We start from the raw sequence: 23604 nt of genomic DNA on the forward strand, positions 1-23604 counted from the left end.
CTTTGGAGCTAAATTTTAAAAATTTCCTCTTTATACATCTCTCTGCTGATGGACTTCCAAAATAATTGCATCAATCATGTTAAAATGAAGTCAATCATAAAAAAGAAGTAAAAGGCAATATCTATCAGAAAAAAGTTGGCATTTCTTTTATTCTGTGTAAGAAAATTAAACTTTATCAGAAATGGAACTGCTTACCTCAATTCTGGCTTCTAATTCTGGTAGAGGAATACGCCTTCCATAGCAAAGCATCTGTCTGTAACAGTAAGAATAAAATATACAGATCTAAGGACAAAGATCTACAGCTATCCATCTTGGAAATATAAGCTATACACTAATAAAGTAATTTTTTTCTAATGTGCTATCTAATATGAAATTCTTTTATCTAGCATAAAAAAAATTATATTAACGAGAAATATCTTTTGATCAGAGTCCAACTACAGATAAACTGACAAATGTAAATAGTTCAGCCTTAACAGTGATTACAATACCAGAAGAATCACAGCTGCTAAAGAATGTGAAAAAGGAATTAAAGCAAGGATAACAAAAAAGAATTTTAACAGAGTACAGAGGTACAAGGTAGTAAACTATAAAAAATAGAAGTTAGTTTCTGTTTATGCTGTAATGGTAGAGATACATTTCATGCCAGTTGAAACGTACAACCTTCATATTCTGAAACAAGTACACTGCCATGCAACCACGGGCAAACACACTGCAGGCACAGTGAAATAAGTAGTTAGGATACCAGAAGCCTAGCCAACAATAATTGGGAGTTGATGATTTTTATGATAACTGAAAAGTACCTAGAAGTGAAGTTAATGTAAGTTAAAAGTGAACAATGCATCAGAGCTGATGGGATCTATCCAATTATTGAAAGTAACTGTACAATAAGGGCAGAGACTCATTCCAAATGTAGCAATTAATTTTTCTACCAAAAGCATTGATCAAAATCATGATATAAGTAGTGGTACACAATTTAAATTAATAGCTCTATAGTTCCATTGGATGTACAGTGTTATTTTTTGCTGGTACAAGATTGACATCCTAAGTAGCAAACTTAGTTCGCCCATTGCTACATGAAGGACAAGGCATTTGTTCCAAATTTACTTAAGCTTATTTTGCATACTGCCAAACACACACATTTCATATATTGTGGATGTATTTCATTCCCGGGATATTAAAATCTTCATACCTACCTACACACCAATGAAAATCTCCTATAAAGGTTGAAATGAGGTTATAGATATAACATACACTTTAAATAAGGAGCAATACCAAAATAACTTGAAGTATCTCCATGCACTAAGTAGGAAATCTAGATTGCTCATTGCTATGTACACTGAAAGGACAGAATTCACGATATACCTGGTTCCTGGGCAATGCGACACTGTCACCCTTCTTGCTAGTGTACGAACCCACCACTTGGCAGGTATATAGATACACTGCATTCACATAGACGTAATTTGATATCAGTATGGATAAACATCAACATCACGAGTTAACCGACTATGAAAGAAGGATGATAATGGATGCCTGACACATGAGTCACTCTATCGCGGAGGTGGCACAGAAATTGTACTATCCCCATTCGGCAGTATCAAGGGTGCATCATGAATACGGCTTTTCCAGGCGAACTAAGGTGGTGGATGAACGTGGCCATCGATGTCTGTCTTGCATTGTTTCAGCCAACCAGAGAGCAACAATGGCACAAATCACCGCCGACTTTAATGAGGGAGGTGCCAGAAACATCTCCACCAAGACCATCATTAGCTGCAATAGGTTATGGGAACAGCAGCAGACCCACCAGAGTCTCATTGCTAACACCATGACACAGGACCTTGGATGATTAGAGATGGGTCTCCTGGTCCGATGAGTCTCGTTTCTAGTGATTTTGAGCAGACATGAGGGTGGAACTATACAGACCACCTGCATCCCTTCATGGTCGTGCACCCACAGGGCCATGGTGACTAGAACATGGTTCGAAGAGCATTCCGCAGATTTTACCACCACGGAATGGCCTCCCTGTTTACTGGACATGAACCCTGTGGAGCATCTTGGGGATGCTATGGAAAGGTCTGTTCAAGCTTTGGATCCTCCACCCAGGAATGTGACAGAATTATGGATAGTGCTGCAGCAATTATGGATGGAAATATCTGTGGAACACTTCCATGAACTAGTGGACTCAATGCCTTGCTGTGGGGCTGCCCTTATCCAGGCGAAAGGTGGGCTATCCGTTACTAGGTAGGTATCCCACAATTTCTGTCCACTCAGTGTATAGAATGAGCAAGAAATCTAGAAGCGTGGTTTTCATTTTTGATTTTGAAATTCTTGCCTTTTCTGTGGTCTGGTGGATTATTCTGTCTTCCACTGCACTGACTGTCTTTCAGTTTCTCAACTGCACTGGAATAGCCAACTCTTTCATCGCAAGTAATTACAGTACTCAGAACGTCTGGATCGTCAGTTTTTTTCAAAACATCTTCACAAACTTGGGGTCTTCTCAGTCTTTGACCTTCGTTGAAAATTTTTGGCACCATCTTGTCACACGCTTTTCTCATGTCTAAATTTTCATTAAAATTTGTCTAACTGTTCTTCTGTCCATATTGAGTTCTGATGCAACTAATGTAGTGCTTAAACAACTGTCTTTACCTGCTCAACATTGTAATCAATTTTGATGGATACCAGATATAGTCTGGTATCCATCAAAACTCTTCCACATTCTCTATCCTTCTAAAAAATCTTTTATGCCATTCAAACACGCAAGCTCTTGATATAGATCTTCTCCATGAACAGAAAGTGGAAGGCATAACAACTCATAATTTTCACTTGGTGTGTCCTTTAGTTTTGTTAAAAATCTGAGGTTGATTAATTTTGATTCTTTTGTCTGTCATTTTTTTTGGCTTTGGTAATAAAAACCTGTCTCACTGCAAAGCAAGACATCCAGGTATCAAAACCAAACAAATGCAAGCAAAATAAGTTTTACATAGTAATTTCTTGCTTGCACCAACCAAGTGAAAAGAACTTTATTACTAAGCAAGAGAGTAACACACAGTAAAACATAAAATGGAAAACTGGAAAATGTTTTAAAATGTAAAAATTAAATTTAGCACAAATAAAGAACACTGTGCTAAATTTAATATATGCTATCTCTTGAACATCTGTGCCTTGTGTCAGTTTTCCATTTTATGTTTTACTGTGTGTACTCTCTTGCTTAGTAATAAAGTTCTTTTCACTTGGTTGGTGCAAGCAAGAAATTACTATATATCCAACTCCTGACCTCACAGGGTTCTTCATTCGATATGAGTTTTGTTGTGACTTTCAACAGGAAGTGGATGGCATGGCATCATGACTTGTTGCCTGTCGAAAAGCCACTTTTTATTTGAGCAGAAAATCAACTACCAACAAAGTCATCAAGCATGTTTAAAAAGACTCTAAAATTAAAACACAGTTGGACCTCTATATAACGAAATCTATATAACCTCTATATAACGAAATCTATATAACCTCTATATAACGAAACATGAGCTAGAAGAAAACCTGGAAGACAAAGGCGGAGATGGATAGATGAAATTCATGAGTTTGTGGGTAGTAAATGGATGGCCAGTGCTCAAAACAGAAGGAACTGGAAAGTTGCTGGAGAGGCCTTCATCCTGCAGTGGATCGAAAATGGCTGATGATGATGATGATAACGAACTCGATTGTTTGCTTGAAAAAAAATTTGCTAAACAGAAATTTCATTATAAAGATATTTCTTTGAAACAATGAAAAATACTGTAAATGAATAAATTTTCTAACACTTATATATTTTCTGTTACATTTTCTTTCCACTGAAAGCCTTGATGCAAAGTTTCAAATGTGACCAACATTTCATGTTTGGAAGGTTTAATATTGCCCTCATTTTCATCCAACTCATTGTCGATATTGTCACTTGTTCTTTAAATACACTCCAAAATGTTGGAGTCACTCGGATATTCAGCTACTATGGCATCAATATTGCTCCTAAAAATTCTTCAAATTTCTCCACTGATCAAACCTTGCTTGGAATTCTTCCCAAGACTGCTCAGTATCTTCTAGTAGTTCATCCTTCTCACTGCTGTTAATTGCAGTTTTAGCAAAATCTGCTTTTGTGAAACAATCCTTAATTGCTGTTTCCTTCACATCTTGACTCCACACTTTTGCCAACTCTGATATGTATATCTGCAAATCTATAACAGAATCTATAGGTTGGTTGGTTTCTATTTTCAGTATGCACCTTCAGTAGTGCATTCTCAAATCCTTAGCCCATTCGCTGCAGTTTAGACGAGGTATTCAGAGGGAAGAAAACAAGTTTAACACTTGTAAGTTTCGAAATTACCAAGTGAAGGTGGGCAGGGCAGTTGTCGACAATCAACATGATTTTTCTGTTTTCTTTCATCATCTTTCAATCAAAATTTAAAATTCACTGCTCAAAAATTTCACTTGTCATCCAAGATTTTTTTGTTGTAGTTGTAGTCCAATTCTAACGACTTTACTCCTTTGAAACATCGAAGTTGGTTACTTTTGCCTATTACCAAAGCTTCACTTTTTCATTACCGGCCATATCTGCACTAACCAAGACTGCAATTCTCTACTTGCCACTTAAACATTTATCACCTTTAAAAGTCCGTGTCTGGCAAACATTTCAAAAATAGAGATGCTTCACCAATGTTGAATGTCTTTGGGCTCGTAGACCTCCATAATCTTTTTCAAACTGTTTATTTCCAACGAGTATAGTCTTCTTTGATTGCAATGCTACTTTCACCAGAAATAACTTTTTTCAAGTAAGCCATTGTGCTCTTTAAATTTGTTCAGCCAACCAGAACTGGCTTGGAATGTTTTATGCCCCAGAAAAGATGCATACTCCAGAGCCTTTTCTTTTATTAATGGCCCTGATATTGGCACATTTTGGTCTCGAATCAACTACATCCGCTTAAAAACTGCTTCATCAACATCTTCACAAAAGCATAATTTCGCACGCTTTCGACTAGGTCCCATTTTGTTAAACAGTTTGAAAATCAAAAGTTTCAGAATGATTAACACACTACTGGCAGGAATACCAAATTTTAAAGCAATTTCTTTTTTTTTCACACTCCAATCTACACTATTAATCTACACTTTGACCAATCTACACTTTGACTTTTTCAAACTACACTCAAGGATTTCTTTATACTGTAAGATTACTTGCACAGCAGGCAAAACAAAACTGATTTAGGGACCACTTGTACCTGCCATGTAAGCAGACATAGGTGAAATTTAGTGAAAGTGTGGATGACTCATTTCTTCGAAACAATAGATGAATTTCCAGGATAAAGAAAAATCACTCTCTCCTAATTCTCTAATAGGCTGCTTACAGTAGAAAACAGGCTGACCAAAGCAGATGTCTGTATTTTGATTGCCTTAATCTTTGCCAATGGCTGTGAACACATATATAGCAGTTGACTAGCGCGACTTCTTGGTACAGGTTTTACTTCTTTTTTAGCCATTGCTGACCCACTGCTGGGCAAAGGCCTCTCCCAAAACCTTGCATCTTTTTCTATCCCAAGCCGTGTTTGGCCAGTTTTCTCCCGCAGGGTTTTAGGGGCACCACTAAATTGTAGAATATTTTAGTTCTTAATTAGTGCTTTCTACAGCATCAGCTTTACTGATTGAAGGCCAGAGGTGTGAACAATGCATAACCAGGTCTCTTAAAATCAGTTCGTTATATGGAAATTTTCTTCGTTGCGGAAACTATTTTCAATGTAATAACCAAGGGGAAATCAAAAAAGTTAGCTACATAGAAAATTTCGCTATATGGAAGTTCATTAAAGAGAGGTCCGATTGCATTTTGTCACTTCTCATCAGAAAATTTATGGAGCTTTAATTTTAAAGAAAAAAGAAATCAATGGAAATATTTACATGGACATGTCATGTCATTGAATCTGCTAAACACAAAAAATTAATTTTGTCATTTCAAATCAGAAAATTTATGGTGTTTTTTTTTTCATGAAAAAGAGACCAGTTGAATTATTTATCTGGACAAGTTGCTGAATAACTAGCTTATGCTAAACATCTTAAAAATTCAACTGATTTCACCTTTCAGAAAGATGGTGGCATCTCCTCACTTTAATGTGGATGTGGGAGAATATTTCAATAAGAAATTACCTGTGAGGGTGAGACGGGTGATAAGCAGTGCTCTTGTCCCCCCTCACTAAGCCTGACTAACTGACTTGTTTTTGTGAGCTATGTAAAGAATGCTACATCTGACATTGATGTAGCATCCTTTACATAGTGTTAGTGTCAACAGAGTTCCTGAACTGAAACACAGGGTTACCAAAGCAGCAGAAAGCATAATCAGTTATCACTGACATACTGCCAAATGTCCGGGAAGATGTTTGTTTTTTGGTTTTTAGGAGCATTAGCAACTAAGGCCATATTGCTCCGGGATATGCGGTGGTCATTCCCTGACCTTTCCGCATCCTCCATATTTGGTGGCGACAGGCTCGAACCCCGGTCTAATCAAGAAGCGTGTGCTATGCACTGCTGCTCCTTCCCACCTGGCTACGGAGGCGCCTATCCGGGAAGAAATGGACTACTGAAATGACATCTGCTAAGAGGTTCACACTAAGGATCCGTATGCCCTCAATGTAAATTCCATATCACACAGATTAGCATTAGCATTAGTAGAGGCATATGATGCAAGAAAGCAAGCTTATTCAGCATCAGCCAAAAAAAAAAAAAAAAAAAAAAAAAACCTCTCCCATTTCACCCCTCCGTTCGTTCGAAATACCTGTCCAGTTGAGCTTTAAATTTGTTTAGGCTATCAACTTCAACAACAAGTGATGGAAGTCGGTTCCACCAACCAACCACCCGCTGGCCAAAGGCAAATTTCCGCACATCTATCCGACATCCGTCCTTCCTCAATTTGAATTTATGCCCTCTGAGGTGATTATTCTGAGAAAGATGAAGAATCCCATTGGCATTGAGCATGCTCAAACCATTCAAAGCCTTATACACCTCTATCAGATCACCTCGCCGGTGCCTAGTCTCCAGACTCTGTAACTTGCAAAACTTAAGCCTTTCTTCGTAAGAGCAACCCTTTGTTCCATTTACTAATCTTGTTGCCCTTCTCTGTACCCGTTCCAGCAGCTCTACATCCTTCTTGAAATGAGGCCTCCAGACCTGTATACAGTACTCAAGATGTGGCCTAACCATTGCCTTATACAAGGGAATAATCACCTCTTTATCCCTGCTAGAAAAATTCCTGTATATCATTGACAAGACACCATGAGCTACTCTTGCAGCTCGTCTGCACTGCTCAGAGAACTTCATATCTGCCTGCACAATTACCCCCAGGTCCTTTTCATTCTCCACCACTGTCAGTGTAGTACCGCAGAGTTGATACGTTGCTCTGGGGTTACTGTTACCCACATGTAGTACTTTACATTTGTCAATGTTAAACTTCATTTGCCACCTCTCAGCCCATCTGTTCAACCTTTCCAGATCCTGTTGCAGCAGCATAGCGTCAGTAGTGTCCTTAACGACCCTGCCAACCTTTGTATCATCTGCAAACTTAGACATTAAACTTGATATCCCATCATCAATATCATTCATAAACACCGAAAACAACAATGGACCCAACACTGAACCTTGAGGAACTCCACTAATAACATTAGTCCACGTTGAGCAGTGTCCATTGATTACCACTCTCTGTCTTCTGCCACTCAACCATCCCCTTATCCATAGCAGCAATTTGCCTCCAATGCCACACTGCTCCAATTTGTGCAGCAGTCTTCCATGTGCAACAGAATCAAAAGCCTTTCTAAGATCCAAATATATAATATCAAAGTTATTCCCTGCATCCAGTTCTTTTGTGACTACATCATAGTATCCAATCAAATTGGTCAGGCAAGACCTGCCCTTAACCAAACCATGCTGCGTCTGAGCTATAACTGAATTCTTGTCTAGATGATCCTGCAGTGCTTCTTTAACCAGTGCCTCCATTAATTTACCTGGAACAGAAGTTAAACTAATAGGTCTATAATTACTTGTGTCAGCCTTTGATCCTCCTTTGTGAATTGGGGTTACATTTGCACACCTCCAGTCTATGGGTACCTCCCCCGAGTCCAAAGAAGCTCTCATAATTATGGCGAGGGGTTTGCATACTTCCTTTGCTGCCTCCTTTAATATAACTGGATAGATCCCATCCACCCCAGGTGCCTTTTTTATGTTTATCCTCAACAATCTCTCCTCCACTTTCCTCTCAGTTAATACAAAATCATCCAGCTCACTGCCAATGTTTACTTTACCTACATCATTCTCCTTCCTGAATAACTCCTCATGCGTGAATGTAGATGCAAAATACTCGTTTAGATTGTTAGCCACCTGAGCAGGATACTCAACTGTTGAACCATCAATATCCAGTCTACCAATCTGATTCATCCCTTTCCTTCTCGAGTTCAAGTATGTAAAGAACTCCTTTCTGTTTTTCTTTGCATCCTTTGCCAAGGATTTTTCGTAGTCTGCCTTTGCCTGCCTAATCTCCTTTGTGACTTGGTTACAGACCAACTTATATCTATCATAGGCTTCCATGTCACCCATTAATTTGTATGCATCCCATGCATTTTTCTTCTCTGCCACATGTCTCATTAGTCCATCTGACAACCATTTAGGCCTAAACCTTGAACAATATTTCTTAGTTGGTATGTAAAGCCTGGTAGCCACCAAGATTAGTTCCTTGAATGCTTCCCATTTTGAGTTTGCTGTTGGTAACATCATCAGTTGGTCCCACTGTATGGAATTTAAATACTGTCTCAGACCATCATAGTCGCCTTTACGAAAACAAAAACCCTTCCCTTTACCTCTGATGGTAGTTACCTCCTTGAGTAAATCCCACTTCAACACACTGTGATCACTGCCACCTAGTGGTTCATTTATCTGCAGGTTCTTAATGCATGAAGAATCACTACTGATAATCAGATCAAGAGTATTGCTCCCTCTTGTTGCCTCACGAACATGCTGATGTAGAAAACAATCATCCAATAAATCCACAAAAGCCTTGCTAGTGTGCGAGTGACCAACCCACAAATTCCAGTCAATATCTGGGAAATTAAAATCCCCCATTATAAGACTCTCTGATTTACTGGCCCACTCTATTTCCCTGTACAATATATTATTATACTCATCAGAGTCATTAGGCCTATAGCACACTCCTACTCTCAATTTTGATTTCCCTATGCTTATGTCACACCAAACTGACTCGACACTGCCCTGTCCATCGATGTCAACTGGCTTCACTTCCTTTGACTTTATGTGTTTCTTAATTAATAGCATAACCCCTCCTCCCCTCCTGTCCTGTCTATCCTTTGTATATACATTGTATTCCCCAAATTCCAGTTCCGCATTACTTATATCTGTGTGACACCACGTCTCTGATATCCCAACAATATCTGCCTTTGATGTTTTGAGCAATACCTCAAATTCATCAAATTTATTTACCAAACTCCTAGCATTGGTGTACACGCAGGTATACATGCACCTGTTTCTATTCTTAGCTACCCTAACACAACCCATGTGTTTACTTGTAACGCAATGACTACCAGCAGTCTCTGAAATATCCTGCATCTTGTTTTTCAGACTTCTGCTCATTTGAATAGAAGCAGTGCAAGAATCACTTCCACCTCTGCCAGTGGCTACTGTTAATCTATTAGTCCTTGTATCCCCCCCAACTAGCAGTTTTCCGACCCACCTAACACTGCCTCGACAGCATCAGCAAAAATTCTTGCACCCTTTCTATTTAAGTGTATCCCATCCCTGTAGAAGCAATCTCTCCTGTTAACAAGTACAGTCTAGGCTGAAAAAAATTCTACCCCTTGAGCCTTGCACAATCCCTCCAGGGCCGAATTGATCGACAAGGCTCTCATCATATACTCCTTCCTATCGTGTCTGGGCAGAATTGCAGACACTTTCAAGTTCAACCCTAATTCACGGCTTTTTTTCAACAGTGACCTGTACTTGCTAAGTAATTCCACCGGTCTCCTACTCTTAATATCATTAGTGCCAACGTGTACAACTATATCACCTTTTGTGCCCTTAAAAGATGATATCCGCTCTACAACGTCATCAACCTTTGCCCCTGGCAGACATACCCTGGTCCTATTCCACCTATCCTTTTTACAAAGCATGTTCCCCGTTTCCCTGACAATAGTCACCAACAACTACTAGTTCCTGTGGGACCAGCGCATTCTGCCTAGGGGGCTGCCCCTGTGTTGCCTGATGACCAAGTGCAAGCTCTGGCGTTGATGTGGGCAGCTGAGAGCTTGATGGGCCCCTCAATTTATTTCCTTCGAGGGCATCCACCCTGTCCTTCAAGGTCTCATAAAGGCCCATAACAACGCTGAGTTGTCGCCTGATTTCCTTGCACTCCTTACATCGTGCACACACAAAGACATCCCCCTTGGCAGTATCATGTCCCGTACCCGACTGCTCCGCAAACATCAAGCAAACAGTGCATTTTAATAGACTGTGATTCAGAGGGCAACTGCCCCCCTCAGTTCTCCCCTGAACCACAGCACTCCCATTAGCTTGAGCCTTTTGCTTTGCTGCTCTGGTCAGAGTCATGATTCCAATTTAATTCAATAAAATTTAAAACAAAAATTAAATCCTTAAGTTATATCCCAAAACAGTTATGTTATATATATATATATTTTTTTTTCGGTATCTAGTGTTCCCTTTATACAACTTCCGTATCACGTGTACCACTATAGTTATGTATTAATTATTTGTTACGATTAAGTCGTTATATATATATAGAGTTAAAAATACAATTTAATTGACAATAAAGTTTATCAAGATTAATAGATTTACTGATTAATTGACAATATTATATTATGCAGTATACTACACTAAGCTTATGCTATCGTGTAAAAATGGCGGGAATTCACGAACGGTATTTCTACGGACTCGTAAGTATTGATCAGCTTCGAAATCTCGCTATCTCAATTTAGAATAAACTAAGGATCCTAACTAGGTCTATAATCTACTTATAGAAGATAATTTGATATAACAATTGGTTAATAAATCGACTAAATTTGGTTAAAAGACCTCTCGTTCAATTTGTGACACGTGGATTTGATACCGTTACCGATACTAAGTAATATCTACGAAATCTCTGTCTAAGTTAAACTTTAAACTAAGTATCGTAACTAGGAATATAAAGCTACTCTAGAAAATAAGTTAATATGACAATTTAAACTAATAAAGCAGAAAATAAATCAGGAAAAACTTCTCTGTTTGAAGAGCTTTAAGGAGCAATGTCTGCACAGGCTAACCTCGCACCCAGATGGCCAGGGATTCAATAATCCATTTCTTTTCAGATTGCCAGAATGTTTTTAGTAATAGATGCTGGAACTTTTATAATCTGTATTTCAGTTCAGCAATGTTGGACAGATATACAACACATGGATGGGCTTCTGTTCATCTGTATAAATACCAATTCTTGATATGGTGACAAGCCATAAATACAAAAATAATAATTCATTAAAGTCTACAGCTCACCTTCCAATATCCTCACAAATAGGGGTAGATCCATCCAGCTGTAGCAGCATATTTGTTTTCAAAAGATTTTTTGCTCTGGTTACTTCTCCTTCTGTGACACTAGTACATAAACGCATCCTGATAAAGATATTGAGTTATGTATGAAAACAGTTTTGTATGAATGGGGAGCCTAAGATATTAATTTTTAAATATAATACAGCAAAATTAAAAATGAGAGTAAAAAGGAGCAAATTTCATAGGAAATGCTTAAAACAGATAATGTAAGAGTGATATTTTAGTAAATTATTCACATGTACTGAAAATAGCAGTTGAGATATGACATTGGTAAACGCAGGATTTTGGGTAGCAGAAAAACACTAGGATAAGAATCATTTGGTACTCAAATGGTTCAATATGCAAAAATGCCTCTGGCAAAAATCACAAATGAGATTGTTTGCTGGAAGTACTCAGGAGTCTTCTGAGTTGCAGCAAGTTGTAAATGTTAAGAAACAGAGTACTTCTTACTGAAATTCACTGCTTTCCTGCACATTTTAACAAAAAAAAAAAAAAACAATCTGGCATCAGTAGATAATATGCTATTAACAGTTGAACTAAATTATTCAGTCTCTGGTTTTAAAAAAGCACTTCCTTTAGGCACTGCTTGTGTGAATCACTTACCTCAGTGGTTCCCAAACTACTGAGATCTACGGACCCTTTCAAAAAAAAAAAAAAAAAAGTTCACGGACCCCTATATAAAACATATGCATATGTTATATGCATGTATATGTGTGTATATATATATACAGTGGGAGCCCCAACATCCGATGGTAATTGGTTCCACAAAACCCATTGTATGTTGAAAATATTGTAAGTTGAAACCAATAATACATTGATTTCCTGTAATTCATTCCCAACTTTTGGCAGGGACTCGAACAACACATAAAATAGGTATTTCTTATATGTTATACCTTTATTTGCACATTAAAAATGAGTGTTTTATAAAGATTATTTAATAAATAGTTATAAAACATCTTAAAATAAAAACCACACAATAAATTAGCATTTAAATGACTAATTTAAATGCAGACTGATGAAATCAATGGCGACGTAGTGTTGGTGGGATTAGATCAGACATCATGTGTCTTTTCAGTATTTTGTGTTTTGCTGATACTGTCAAAGAAACTGTACACAGTGGATTGTTTTTTGACTTTTTTATAGCCTCCTGAAGTATGAAATCACTTCGTCTTCCATTTTGCATATCATGAGCTCAGTGTTTCAATGTTGGGGTGTTTTTTTTACCACTTCTCTTAAATGCTCCCAACAAGAAATGACAGTCTTCAACTCTTCAGCTGACACTTTTTGGGCGTCCTCTTTTTCATTTTCTTCTCCAGTGTCACTCTTTGTAAATTTCTCCAACTCTTGTAGCTCCTCTGTCATTAGCTCACGCCCATGAGTGTCAATAAGGTTCTCCACATCCTCTTCGTCAACCTCCCCACTGATTTACCAAGATGACAATATCATTTGTCAAAGCACCACCATCTTCAAATCAGTCAAAGTTATGGATGATTAAAGGCCAGATGTTTTTCCAGGCTGGATTTAAGCATCATTCCAAGAATTTACAATTAGCCTCACACAGTCTAGGATGTTGAACTTCGAACTCCACAAATCTTTGAGGGTGACAGCATTTTCAACAGAGGTTGCTGCAAAGCAACTTGCAAACATTTTCTTGAAGTTTGCAATCACTTCATTGGTTGAAGAGGAGTGGTGTTGGGTGGCAAAAATTTGGCTTGAACAAAGTAAAATTGTGCAGGGTCAGGATAATGGCTTGGCGCATTAGCCAGCAGGAGCAGTGCCTTTGCAGGAAGCTTATTTTTCTCAAGATAACTTTTCACTGAAGGACAGAAAACTTCAAGTGCCCATTCATTGAAGACATATCTTGTAACCAAGGCCACCTTATTACTGTGCCAAAACACTCACAGCATGCCTTTGTTGATGCTTTGTTGTTTAAATACTCTGGGGGTGTTAGAGTGATACAACAGCAAAGGCTTCAACTTAAAATCTCCAGAGGCACTGGCACCCAACGGAAGAGTGAGCCTATCTTCCATAGGCTTATATCCAGGTAAACTAGCCTCATCCTTAGTGAGGTATGTTCTCCTGGGCATTCACTTTGAGAGAAGGGGCCAGTTTCATATAATTAACAAAAATGTACCCTGCTTACACACTGGACAAGCGCATCAAACACAAGATAAAGAAACTGTTCAAAGTACTGTGACACGCAGGAATGATGTTCCATGCCCCACGCTTCTGAAAATTTCCACCAATGCATCGTTCCAGCTATATCGGCAAGCCATCAGTTCTTGCAAATATCATTGGTCCTTAAAATAAAAGATCGTATGGAAGATAAATCGGTTCCTGAGAATATCGGATGTCAATGTCATCGAAGTCAAAGCCCCATTGTGTGTGTGTGTGTGTGTGTATATATATATATATATATATATATATATAGAGAGAGAGAGAGAAATGTTTATTTTCAGTGTGTTGGGTAGGGGTGCTGACCTGTCAATTGTAATTACCATGGAAAAAATGGTGAATGCCTACAAGGTAAAAGCAGATAACTTGAAATTAAATGAGATTAACATAAAAATAATAATGACAGTAACGATGGTACCTAAAGTAGTGGGTCCTAGGGCTTTAACTACTACTTCTGAGGGTCGGCAGCCAAAACCGTAGGGGCCATGGCAATAAGCAGGGTCTCTGTTTCTGTTATGATGTACATGTGAGAAACGTATATATCATAGCTGACCTGACAGAGACCAAAAGGGAGGAATAAAATTCAAACATAAATAAAAATAAGCATATATTTATAAAATATAAAAGAGTTAAAAAGCTAAAATAATGCCAATTAAATCTTGTTAAAGGAAAAACGAATGAAGGTTAGAATTCAAAAAGACAAAATACAGTATGAAATTTAACCAAAGTAACTTGAGATTACAGAATAAAGTCAGGTTAATGCCATCTTACTGTGTGCTTGGACCAGAATCGGTAAAATTAGCTACGTGTGGTGGCTACAGAGCAACGCCAGAGACCCAAAGATGAAAGCCGATAGTTCTCTGTACAGTATATTTATATCAGTTGAAGTAACCCCAATTTAGGGGGGGGGAAGGTATGAAATCGTCAAAGTGAACCGTATACCTGTGTGACGGGTAAAACTTTTCCTGGCAAAACTTTGGAAAGATTGCTTAAACCTATCATGGACATCCTTCCTGATAGTAGAATAATTAATAACAATATACCAGTTAATGCTCTCATGTGCAAACTTTTGACTTCAATAGTCTATTCACTAGCATAGACCTAACCAACTTGAAGTCTGTCTTGAACGAAATTTACAATAACTACAAACATATTACTGGTTGTAATTCAGTGTACTGGAACAACCTCATTAATCTCTGTGTCTCCAACAACTACATTTTTGATGGCAAATTGGTATACAGTAGACTCTCAATTTTCGGGGATAGATGGTAAAAAACAAATCCCAGATAATCCAAAAATACAGAAGTCCCCGACATATTCCAGGACTTCTTACTTCAAGTTTTACATAACTCGGGAATGACTAATAACACATTGCTACTATAATTATTATTGACAAATCTGAATTCAGCGCGATACCTGTTAATGTTTGACCATTTTCATACATTCTAATTAGTTCAATTTTCTGATTCAAATTGATTCCTTCCCTTTTCTTGGTAGATTTACTAGATACTGCTGCCACTTATTCTCTTAGTTGGCACCATGATAAGGGTCAAAGTGAAATTTTCTGTAAAGAGCTTCACAGAGTTAAGGCGAAAACTCACTATTATCACCCCACGCGAGCTCACATTTTACTAAAGCACATTTCTGGAGCTCACTATCATAAAACAATAAAAACAATTTGCACTTTCCATGTTATTGGGCTTTTCTGTTCGTGCATCTAATTATAAACAGGTAGTAAACTCTATCTTTTTGCATTTGCAAAAATACCGATAGCTGGAATTCTGTTGGTTTTTATGTTTTTATGGTGAAATGTATATCCCCTTCACTGAAATCTTCAGTCATATAAAAAAAAAAAAAACCCCCAAATAAATTGTAAGAATCTTCTCTTCTTTTCTATTTTCTGCTTGTTACTCTGTATCTCACTTGTGCAATTTGTGCATGCTGTGATCATCATATCAATTGCTTATTTTATTTATTTATTTATTTTTTGTTTTAAATTTTACAATTCTAAAAAAAAATTTGAGTGAAAAAAATTTACATAAATCCGTAGTTACGTAAGTCAGGGACTTACCATATCGAAAAATGTTCAGCAACATACATAAAAAAATATGGCGATAGATAAAAAAATGAATAAACTTGCCACACTACTCGCGTGTCCAATCTGATGCTTCACTTTATTTTTTGCGATGTTGATTTTAAATCTAACAGCTTTCCTATATTTTTTACGAGTTGCGTATGGTTTGGTTACCAAGATTATAATGGTTCTTTAGAGATTTAACGGATGCACCGTTTTCAAATTTTTGAATGATTTCAAGTTTTTGTTTAACTGAAAGTGCAACTCTTTTGCATTTATCCATCATTTTCATGATTTATAAACAAAAAAAAAATTTACATCCCTGACATAAATAACGAAACAAAATTTGTTTTTTTGCGACGTTTAGTGCGTCGCGCACTAAAACTAACTAAACATTTAGTCTCTCTCTCTCTCTTTTTTTTTGAGTGGTGGGTGTGAAGACAGCGGGGTTGCAAGTAATAGGTACATTAATCTCCCAATGACGACTTATTCTTGTTGCCTATTTCTGACTTGCAAAACATCTGTTTATAACTATTATAGTCATTACTTGAATTTTATGATTTTTGGTCGATTTTTTTTTTTTTTTTTTTTTTTTTTTTTTTTTTTAAATTTGGAGTCTTGAAGAGTCCCGGTTAATCTGATCCCAGTAAATCGGGAGTCTGATGTACTTGCAAACCAGAGGTACCCCTATGGGTAGCCCAGCCAGCTGTCTTAGCTAACCTATATCTATACTGGTCTGAGACCTCTCTACCCTCAGACAAAACTTTACTACCCTTTATTTATACAGGACTTTACTGGCATTTACCCTTCAGAACTTACTCTGGAGAAAACAAATAATATTGACTTTCCAGCCAATTACTTAGACCTGGATATCAACATCAACAGCCCTCATACCACAATCAACATATATAATAAAAGAGATGCTTTCAGCTTTAATGTAGTCAGTCTTATCCACTGGCAATCTGACATTTCTAAAAAAGTACATGCTAATATAATACTCTCCCAATGCATCAGAATTGCAACAATATGCAATAGCAAGTCTCTTTTCTGAAAACATCAAACTACTCCATAATAAATTGCTATGCAATAATTTCCCTACAGCTTTCCTCTACCATCATTTCAAAAAAGCAATAAATATTATAAAATTCAAAAAACTTATAAACTACAACTTTGATATAAACAACATATTTACTGTTTGATTACATATTACTTTCAGGTTACATATTACTAAACAGAAACACTAACTATACATTACATATCCCCTAGCCTCTGTCATGTCTCATGGTGTAGAAAGCTTGTGCCCATGGATTGGTTATGCACCGGGGTATTGTGTTTTGTTATGTCCTGCTTGCTGTTTTGTTAATTTTGTAGATGTTGTTTTTATTTCCTCAACATCTGTCCAGGGACCAACTATGGTATGGGCTTAGCAACCCCAGCACAAGTATATTCCCCTTTTTCCAATTACTTTATACTGTCCTTAATTACTACAACTTATTTCTCATGCGCGATTAGGCTGGCTGAAAGCAATATCGAGACACTATTCCTGCTATCGTTCTTTTTTTCTTCTTAAACAAAGTTTAGTGTCTTTTCTACACTACCTTGTTAGTCATTGATTCTCTCTTTGCTGGCACTCTGCCTTCACTTTGACGATTTCACACCTTCTCTCCCCCCCCCCAACTCGGGGTCACTTCAACTGATATAAATACACTGTGCAGAGAACTCCGATGTTGCTCTGTAACCACCACATGTAGCTAATTTCACCGATTCCAAGCACACAGTAAGTTGGCATTAACCTGACTTTATTCCATAATCTAAGGTTACTTTGGTTAAATTTCATACTGTATTTTGTCTTTTTGAATTCTAACTTCCATTAATTTTTCCTTTAACAAGATTTAATTGGCATTATTTTAGCTTTTTAACTCTATTTTATATTTATATACTTATTTTTATTTATGTTTGAATTTTATTCCTTCCTTTTGGTCTCTGTCGGGTCGGCTATGACGTATACATTTCGCATGTGTACATCATAACAGAAAAACAGAGACCCTGCTTATTGTGGTGGCTCCTACGGTTCTGGCTGCTGACCCTCGGAAGAAGTAGTTAAAGCCCTAGGACCCACTACTTTAGGTACCATCGTTATTATCATTATTGTTTTTATGTTAATCTAATTTAATTTCAGGTTATCTGCTTTTACCTTATAGGCATTCTCAATTTTTTCCATGGTAATTACAATTGATAGGTCAGCATCCCTACCCAATACACTGAAAATAAACATTTGTCTATATTTCATTATGGCTGCCAGGTATTTCTATTATAACTAGTAGTGCCGCAGATCCACAACCCAGTTTAATAGTTTAATAATTTAATACTTTTTCTTGCTTGCTTAGTCATTCAGTAATGTGATTAAATCCCATTATTTTTATCAATATTATATATATACTGTAGACCACCGTTTCACAGATCCCCTGGAACTGGCCTACAGACCCCAGCTTGGGAAATGCTGACTTACCTGATAGGAAATACAGTTGAAGCTCTATATAACGATCCTTTTGGGGAATGAGAAAAATGTTTGCTATACTGGAAGGATGTTAAGGCCGCCGTAGCCTAGTGGTCAGGCACGCGGGTGCATAAGTACACGTGCCTTGAGTGACCGGGGTTCAAGCCTGTGGCTGCTGAATACGGTGCTGTTTCTTGTATTCTGTCTATCTTGTGAACTCCTCTGATCATTTGATCGTCCGGGAGTATAAACAGAAAATTTATTTATTTATTTTTAATTTATATCGATCATTCATAAAATCAGCAACAAATCAAGTAAAAGTTTAAACATTTCATGAAATTCTACTAATACAATATAGCATAATCTTATTTAGCATTAGCATTAGTAGAGGCATATGATGCAAGAAAGCAAGCTTATTCAGCATCAGCCAACAAAAAAAAAAAAAAAAAAAAAAACCACACACCACTCCCATTTCACCCCTCCGTTCGTTCGAAATACCTGTCCAGTTGAGCTTTAAATTTGTTTAGGCTATCAACTTCAACAACAAGTGATGGAAGTCGGTTCCACCAACCAACCACCCGCTGGCTAAAGGCAAATTTCCGCACATCTATCCGACATCCGTCCTTCCTCAATTTGAATTTATGCCCTCTGAGGTGATTATTCTGAGCAAGATGAAGAATCCCATTGGCATTGAGCATGCTCAAACCATTCAAAGCCTTATACACCTCTATCAGATCACCTCGCCGGTGCCTAGTCTCCAGACTCTGTAATTTGCAAAACTTAAGCCTTTCTTCGTAAGAGCAACCCTTTGTTCCATTCACTAATCTTGTTGCCCTTCTCTTGAAATGAGGCCTCCAGACCTGTATACAGTACTCAAGATGTGGCCTAACCATTGCCTTATACAAGGGAATAATCACCTCCTTATCCCTGCTAGAAAAATTCCTGTATATCATTGACAAGACACCATGAGCTACTCTTGCAGCTCGTCTAAACTGCTCAGAGAACTTCATATCTGCCTGCACAATTACCCCCAGGTCCTTTTCATTCTCCACCACTGTCAGTGTAGTACCGCAGAGTTGATACGTTGCTCTGGGGTTACTGTTTCCCATATGTAGTACTTTACATTTGTCAATGTTAAACTTCATTTGCCACCTCTCAGCCCATCTGGTCAACCTTTCCAGATCCTGTTGCAGCAGCATAGCGTCAGTAGTGTCCTTAACAACCCTGCCAACCTTTGTATCATCTGCAAACTTGGACATTAAACTTGATATCCCATCATCAATATCATTCATAAACACCGAAAACAACAACGGACCCAACACTGAACCCTGAGGAACTCCACTAATAACATTAGTCCACGTTGAGCAGTGTCCATTGATTACCACTCTCTGTCTTCTGCCACTCAACCATCCCCTTATCCATAGCAGCAATTTGCCTCCAATGCCACACTGCTCCAATTTGTGCAGCAGTATTCCATGTGCAACAGTATCAAAAGCCTTTCTAAGATCCAGATATATAATATCAAAGTTATTCCCTGCATCCAGTTCTTTTGTGACTACATCATAGTATCCAATCAAATTGGTCAGGCAAGACCTGCCCTTAACAAAACCATGCTGCGTCTGAGCTATACCTGAATTCTTGTCTAGATGATCCTGCAGTGCTTCTTTAACCAGTGCCTCCATTAATTTACCTCGAACAGAAGTTAAACTAACAGGTCTATAATTACTTGTGTCAGCCTTTGATCCTCCTTTGTGAATTGGGGTTACATTTGCACATCTCCAGTCTATGGGTACTTCCCCTGAGTCCAAAGAAGCTCTCATAATTATGGCTAGGGGTTTGCTTACTTCCTTTGCTGCCTCCTTTAATATAACTGGATAGATCCCATCCACCCCAGGTGCCTTTTTTATGTTTATCCTCAACAATCTCTCCTCCACTTTCCTCTCAGTTATTACAAAATCATCCAGCTCACTGCCAATGTTTACTTTACCTACGTCATTCTCCTTCCTGAATAACTCCTCATGCGTGAATGTAGATGCAAAATACTTGTTTAGATTGTTAGCCACCTGAGCAGGATCCTCAACTATTGAACCATCAATATCCAGTGGACCAATCTGATTCATCCCTTTCCTTCTTGAGTTTAAATGTGTAAAGAACTCTTTTCTGTTTTTCTTTGCATCCTTTGCCAAGTATTTTTCGTAGTCTGCCTTTGCCTGCCTAATCTCCTTTGTGACTTGGTTACAGACCAACTTATATCTATCATAGGCTTCCGTGTCACCTATTAATTTGTATGTATCCCATGCATTTTTCTTCTCTGCCACCTGTCTCATTATAATATGTACTCCAGTATTAAACAAGAAAATTATGATTGTAAATTTCACTACATACCTATAAAGGACCTAACAAGAGAATTGCGTCATACTTTAAAATAACCTGCCAAAACATGCTGTTTTAATGGTAGAGCATGATTTAAAAGAAAATTACGAAAGTGTATGATAGCAGTTATTTCACTTTCGCAGTTAGGCTGTGCTTGAAAAAAGATCGACGTACAAGTTCTAATCCTTGATGAGCATCTTTCACACAAAGAGGTTTCAGTGAAAGATGCTAATCCTTGATTGCAAAGATGCTAATCCTTGATGAGCATCTTTCACTGAAACCTCTTGTTCAACCACAATAGGTTCCTCATCTACATCTACAAATTTCAGAAGATTCCATTATGTCTGCAATGAGTTCCTCTTCATTTACGCATAACCTGAAATATTCAACGTCTACATCCACACGTGCATAATCTTTGAAGCTTAAGTTTTCCTGTAAGTTTACGTGATGATGCACATACTCAAATATTTATTCCCTATTATTGGACTGTTCTTCACAATTAATAGAGGAAGATGCATGTGAAACTTCACACACTGCATCATTTAAGCAATAAATCCAGAACGTTTGAAGCAGTTAGTGATCACTTTTTCATCGACTTCATCCTAATTTCGTATTGAATTTTGCTTTCAAGACAGTACAATTTTGTTTAATGGTGTTCTTCGGTAGTTTTTCATAAACAATTTTCGTTCTATTCGTTTGTCGCATCAATGTCCATGGCTGCATTTTTGTCAAACTTTTTTGAAAGACAGGCCACGAAGAGTTTTAATTTTCTGGAACTATCCATCTGAACTTTAAAATTTTTCAATATCCATTCAACGTGCAAATGATTTGGCCTTAGCTTTTAAAAGTTACCATCTAGGGGAACATTTTCTACATGAATCATCATTCATGTAGAAATTTCAAAAGTACCTTTTAAAGATCCGGATGACTTTCTTGCTCGAATCCTACCCGCTGCTGAGTAGGATTTGTTATTTCTTTTTCAGATCTTAGCATTAGTAGAGGCATTTGATGCAAGAAAGCAAGCTTATGCAGAATCAGACAAAAAAAAAAAAAAAAAAACCACTTCCACTTCACCTCTCTGTTCGTTCAAAATACCTGTCCAGCTGAGCCTTAAACTTATTTAGGCTATCAACTTCCACAACAAGGGATGGAAGTCTGTTCCACCAACCAACCACCCGCTGGCTAAAGGCAAATTTCTGCACGTCTATCCTACATCTGTCTTTCCTCAATTTGAATTTATGCCCTCTCAGGTGATTATTCTGAGCAAGAGGAAGAATCCCATCAGCATTGAGCATGCTCAAAATCCAAGGCTTTTTACACCTCTATCAGATCACCTCGCTGGTGCTTAGTCTCCAGACACTGTAATTTGCAAAACTTAAGCCTTCTTCGTAAGAGCACCCCTTTGTTCCATTCACTAATCTTGTTGCCCTTCTCTGTACTCGTTCCAGCAGCTCTACATCCTTCTTGAAATGAGGCCTCCAGACCTGTATACAGTACTCTAGGTGTGGCCTGACCATTGCCTTATAAAAGGGAATAATCACCTCCTTATCCCTGCTAGAAAAATTCCTATATATCATCGACAATACACCATGAGCTACTCTTGCAGCCCGTCTACACTGCTCAGAGAACTTCATATCTGCCTGCACAACCACCCCCATGTCCCTTTCATTCTCTACCACTGTCAGTGTAGTACCACAGATTTGATACGTTGCTCTGGGGTTGCTGTTTCCCATGTGTAGTACTTTACATTTGTCCATGTTAAACTTCATTTGCCACCTCTCAGCCCATCTGCTCAACCTTTCCAGATCCTGTTGCAGCAGCATAGTGTCAGTAGTGTCCTTGACAACCCTGCCTACCTTTGTATCGTCTGCAAACTTCGACATTAAGCTTGATATACCACCATCAATATCATTTATAAATACAGAAAACAATAATGGACCCAACACTGAGCCCTGAGGGACTCCACTAATAACATTAGTCCACGACGAGCAGTGTCCATTGATTACCACTCTCTGTCTTCTCCCCCTCAGCCACCCCTTTATCCACAGCAGCAATTTGCCTCCAATGTCACATTGCTCCAATTTGTGCAGCAGTCTTCCATGTGCAACAGTATCAAAAGCTTTTCTAAGATCCAAGTATATAATATCAAAGTTATTCCCTGCATCCAGTTCCTTTGTGACTGCATCATAGTATCCAATCAAATTGGTCAGGCAAGACTTCCCCTTAACAAAACCATGCTGTGTCCGAGCTATAACTGAAGTCCTGTCTCAATGATCCTGCAGTGCTTCTTTAACTACTGCCTCCATTAATTTTCCTGGAACAGAAATTAAACTCACAGGTCTATAATTACTTGTGTCAGCCTTTGATCCTCCTTTGTGAATTGGGGTCACATTTCCAGTCTATGGGTACCTCCCCTGAGTCCAAGGAAGCTCTCATAATTATGGCTAAGGGTTTGCTTACTTCCTTTGCTGCCTCCTTTAATTTAACTGGATAGATCCCATACACCCCGGGCGGGTGCCTTTCTTGTGTTTATCTTCAACAATTTCTCCTCCACTTTCCTCTCAGTTATTACAAGATTCTCTAGCTTACTGCTAGAGTTGAATACACCTCTGGCTTTCCCCTCGCTAAATAACTCCTCATGTGTGAATGTCGATGCAAAATATTCATTTAGTTTGTTAGCTACCTGAGCAGGATCATCAACAGTTGACCCATCGATATCAAGTGGACCAATCTGATTCATCCCCTAGAGTTTACATAAGTAAAGAACTCTTTGCTGTTTTTCTTTGCATCCCTTGCCAAAGATTTCTCGTAATCTGCCTTCGCCTGCCTAACCTCCTCTGTCACTTGGTTACAGATCAACTTGTATCTATCATAGGCTTCTGTGTCA

At 38.0% G+C, this 23604-nt stretch overlaps 1 protein-coding gene across 1 annotated transcript in view; it reads right to left on the reverse strand.

Moving 5' to 3' along the window:
* UQCR-C1 (Ubiquinol-cytochrome c reductase core protein 1) overlaps positions 1 to 23604 on the reverse strand; it is a 222114-nt gene that overhangs the window by 39621 nt on the left and 158889 nt on the right. Inside the window, exons 11-12 of the mRNA XM_090387126.1 lie at positions 11545 to 11661; positions 196 to 253 (exon numbers count right to left, since the gene is read on the reverse strand). Coding sequence (XP_090243252.1) covers positions 196 to 253; positions 11545 to 11661 — 175 coding nt within the window. The remainder of the gene's footprint in view (positions 1 to 195; positions 254 to 11544; positions 11662 to 23604) is intronic.

The sequence above is a fragment of the Mastigoproctus giganteus genome, chromosome 13, assembly GCF_048544385.1.
Source record: "Mastigoproctus giganteus isolate SK-2022 chromosome 13, ASM4854438v1, whole genome shotgun sequence".
In the NCBI taxonomy this organism is placed as follows: domain Eukaryota; kingdom Metazoa; phylum Arthropoda; class Arachnida; order Uropygi; family Thelyphonidae; genus Mastigoproctus; species Mastigoproctus giganteus.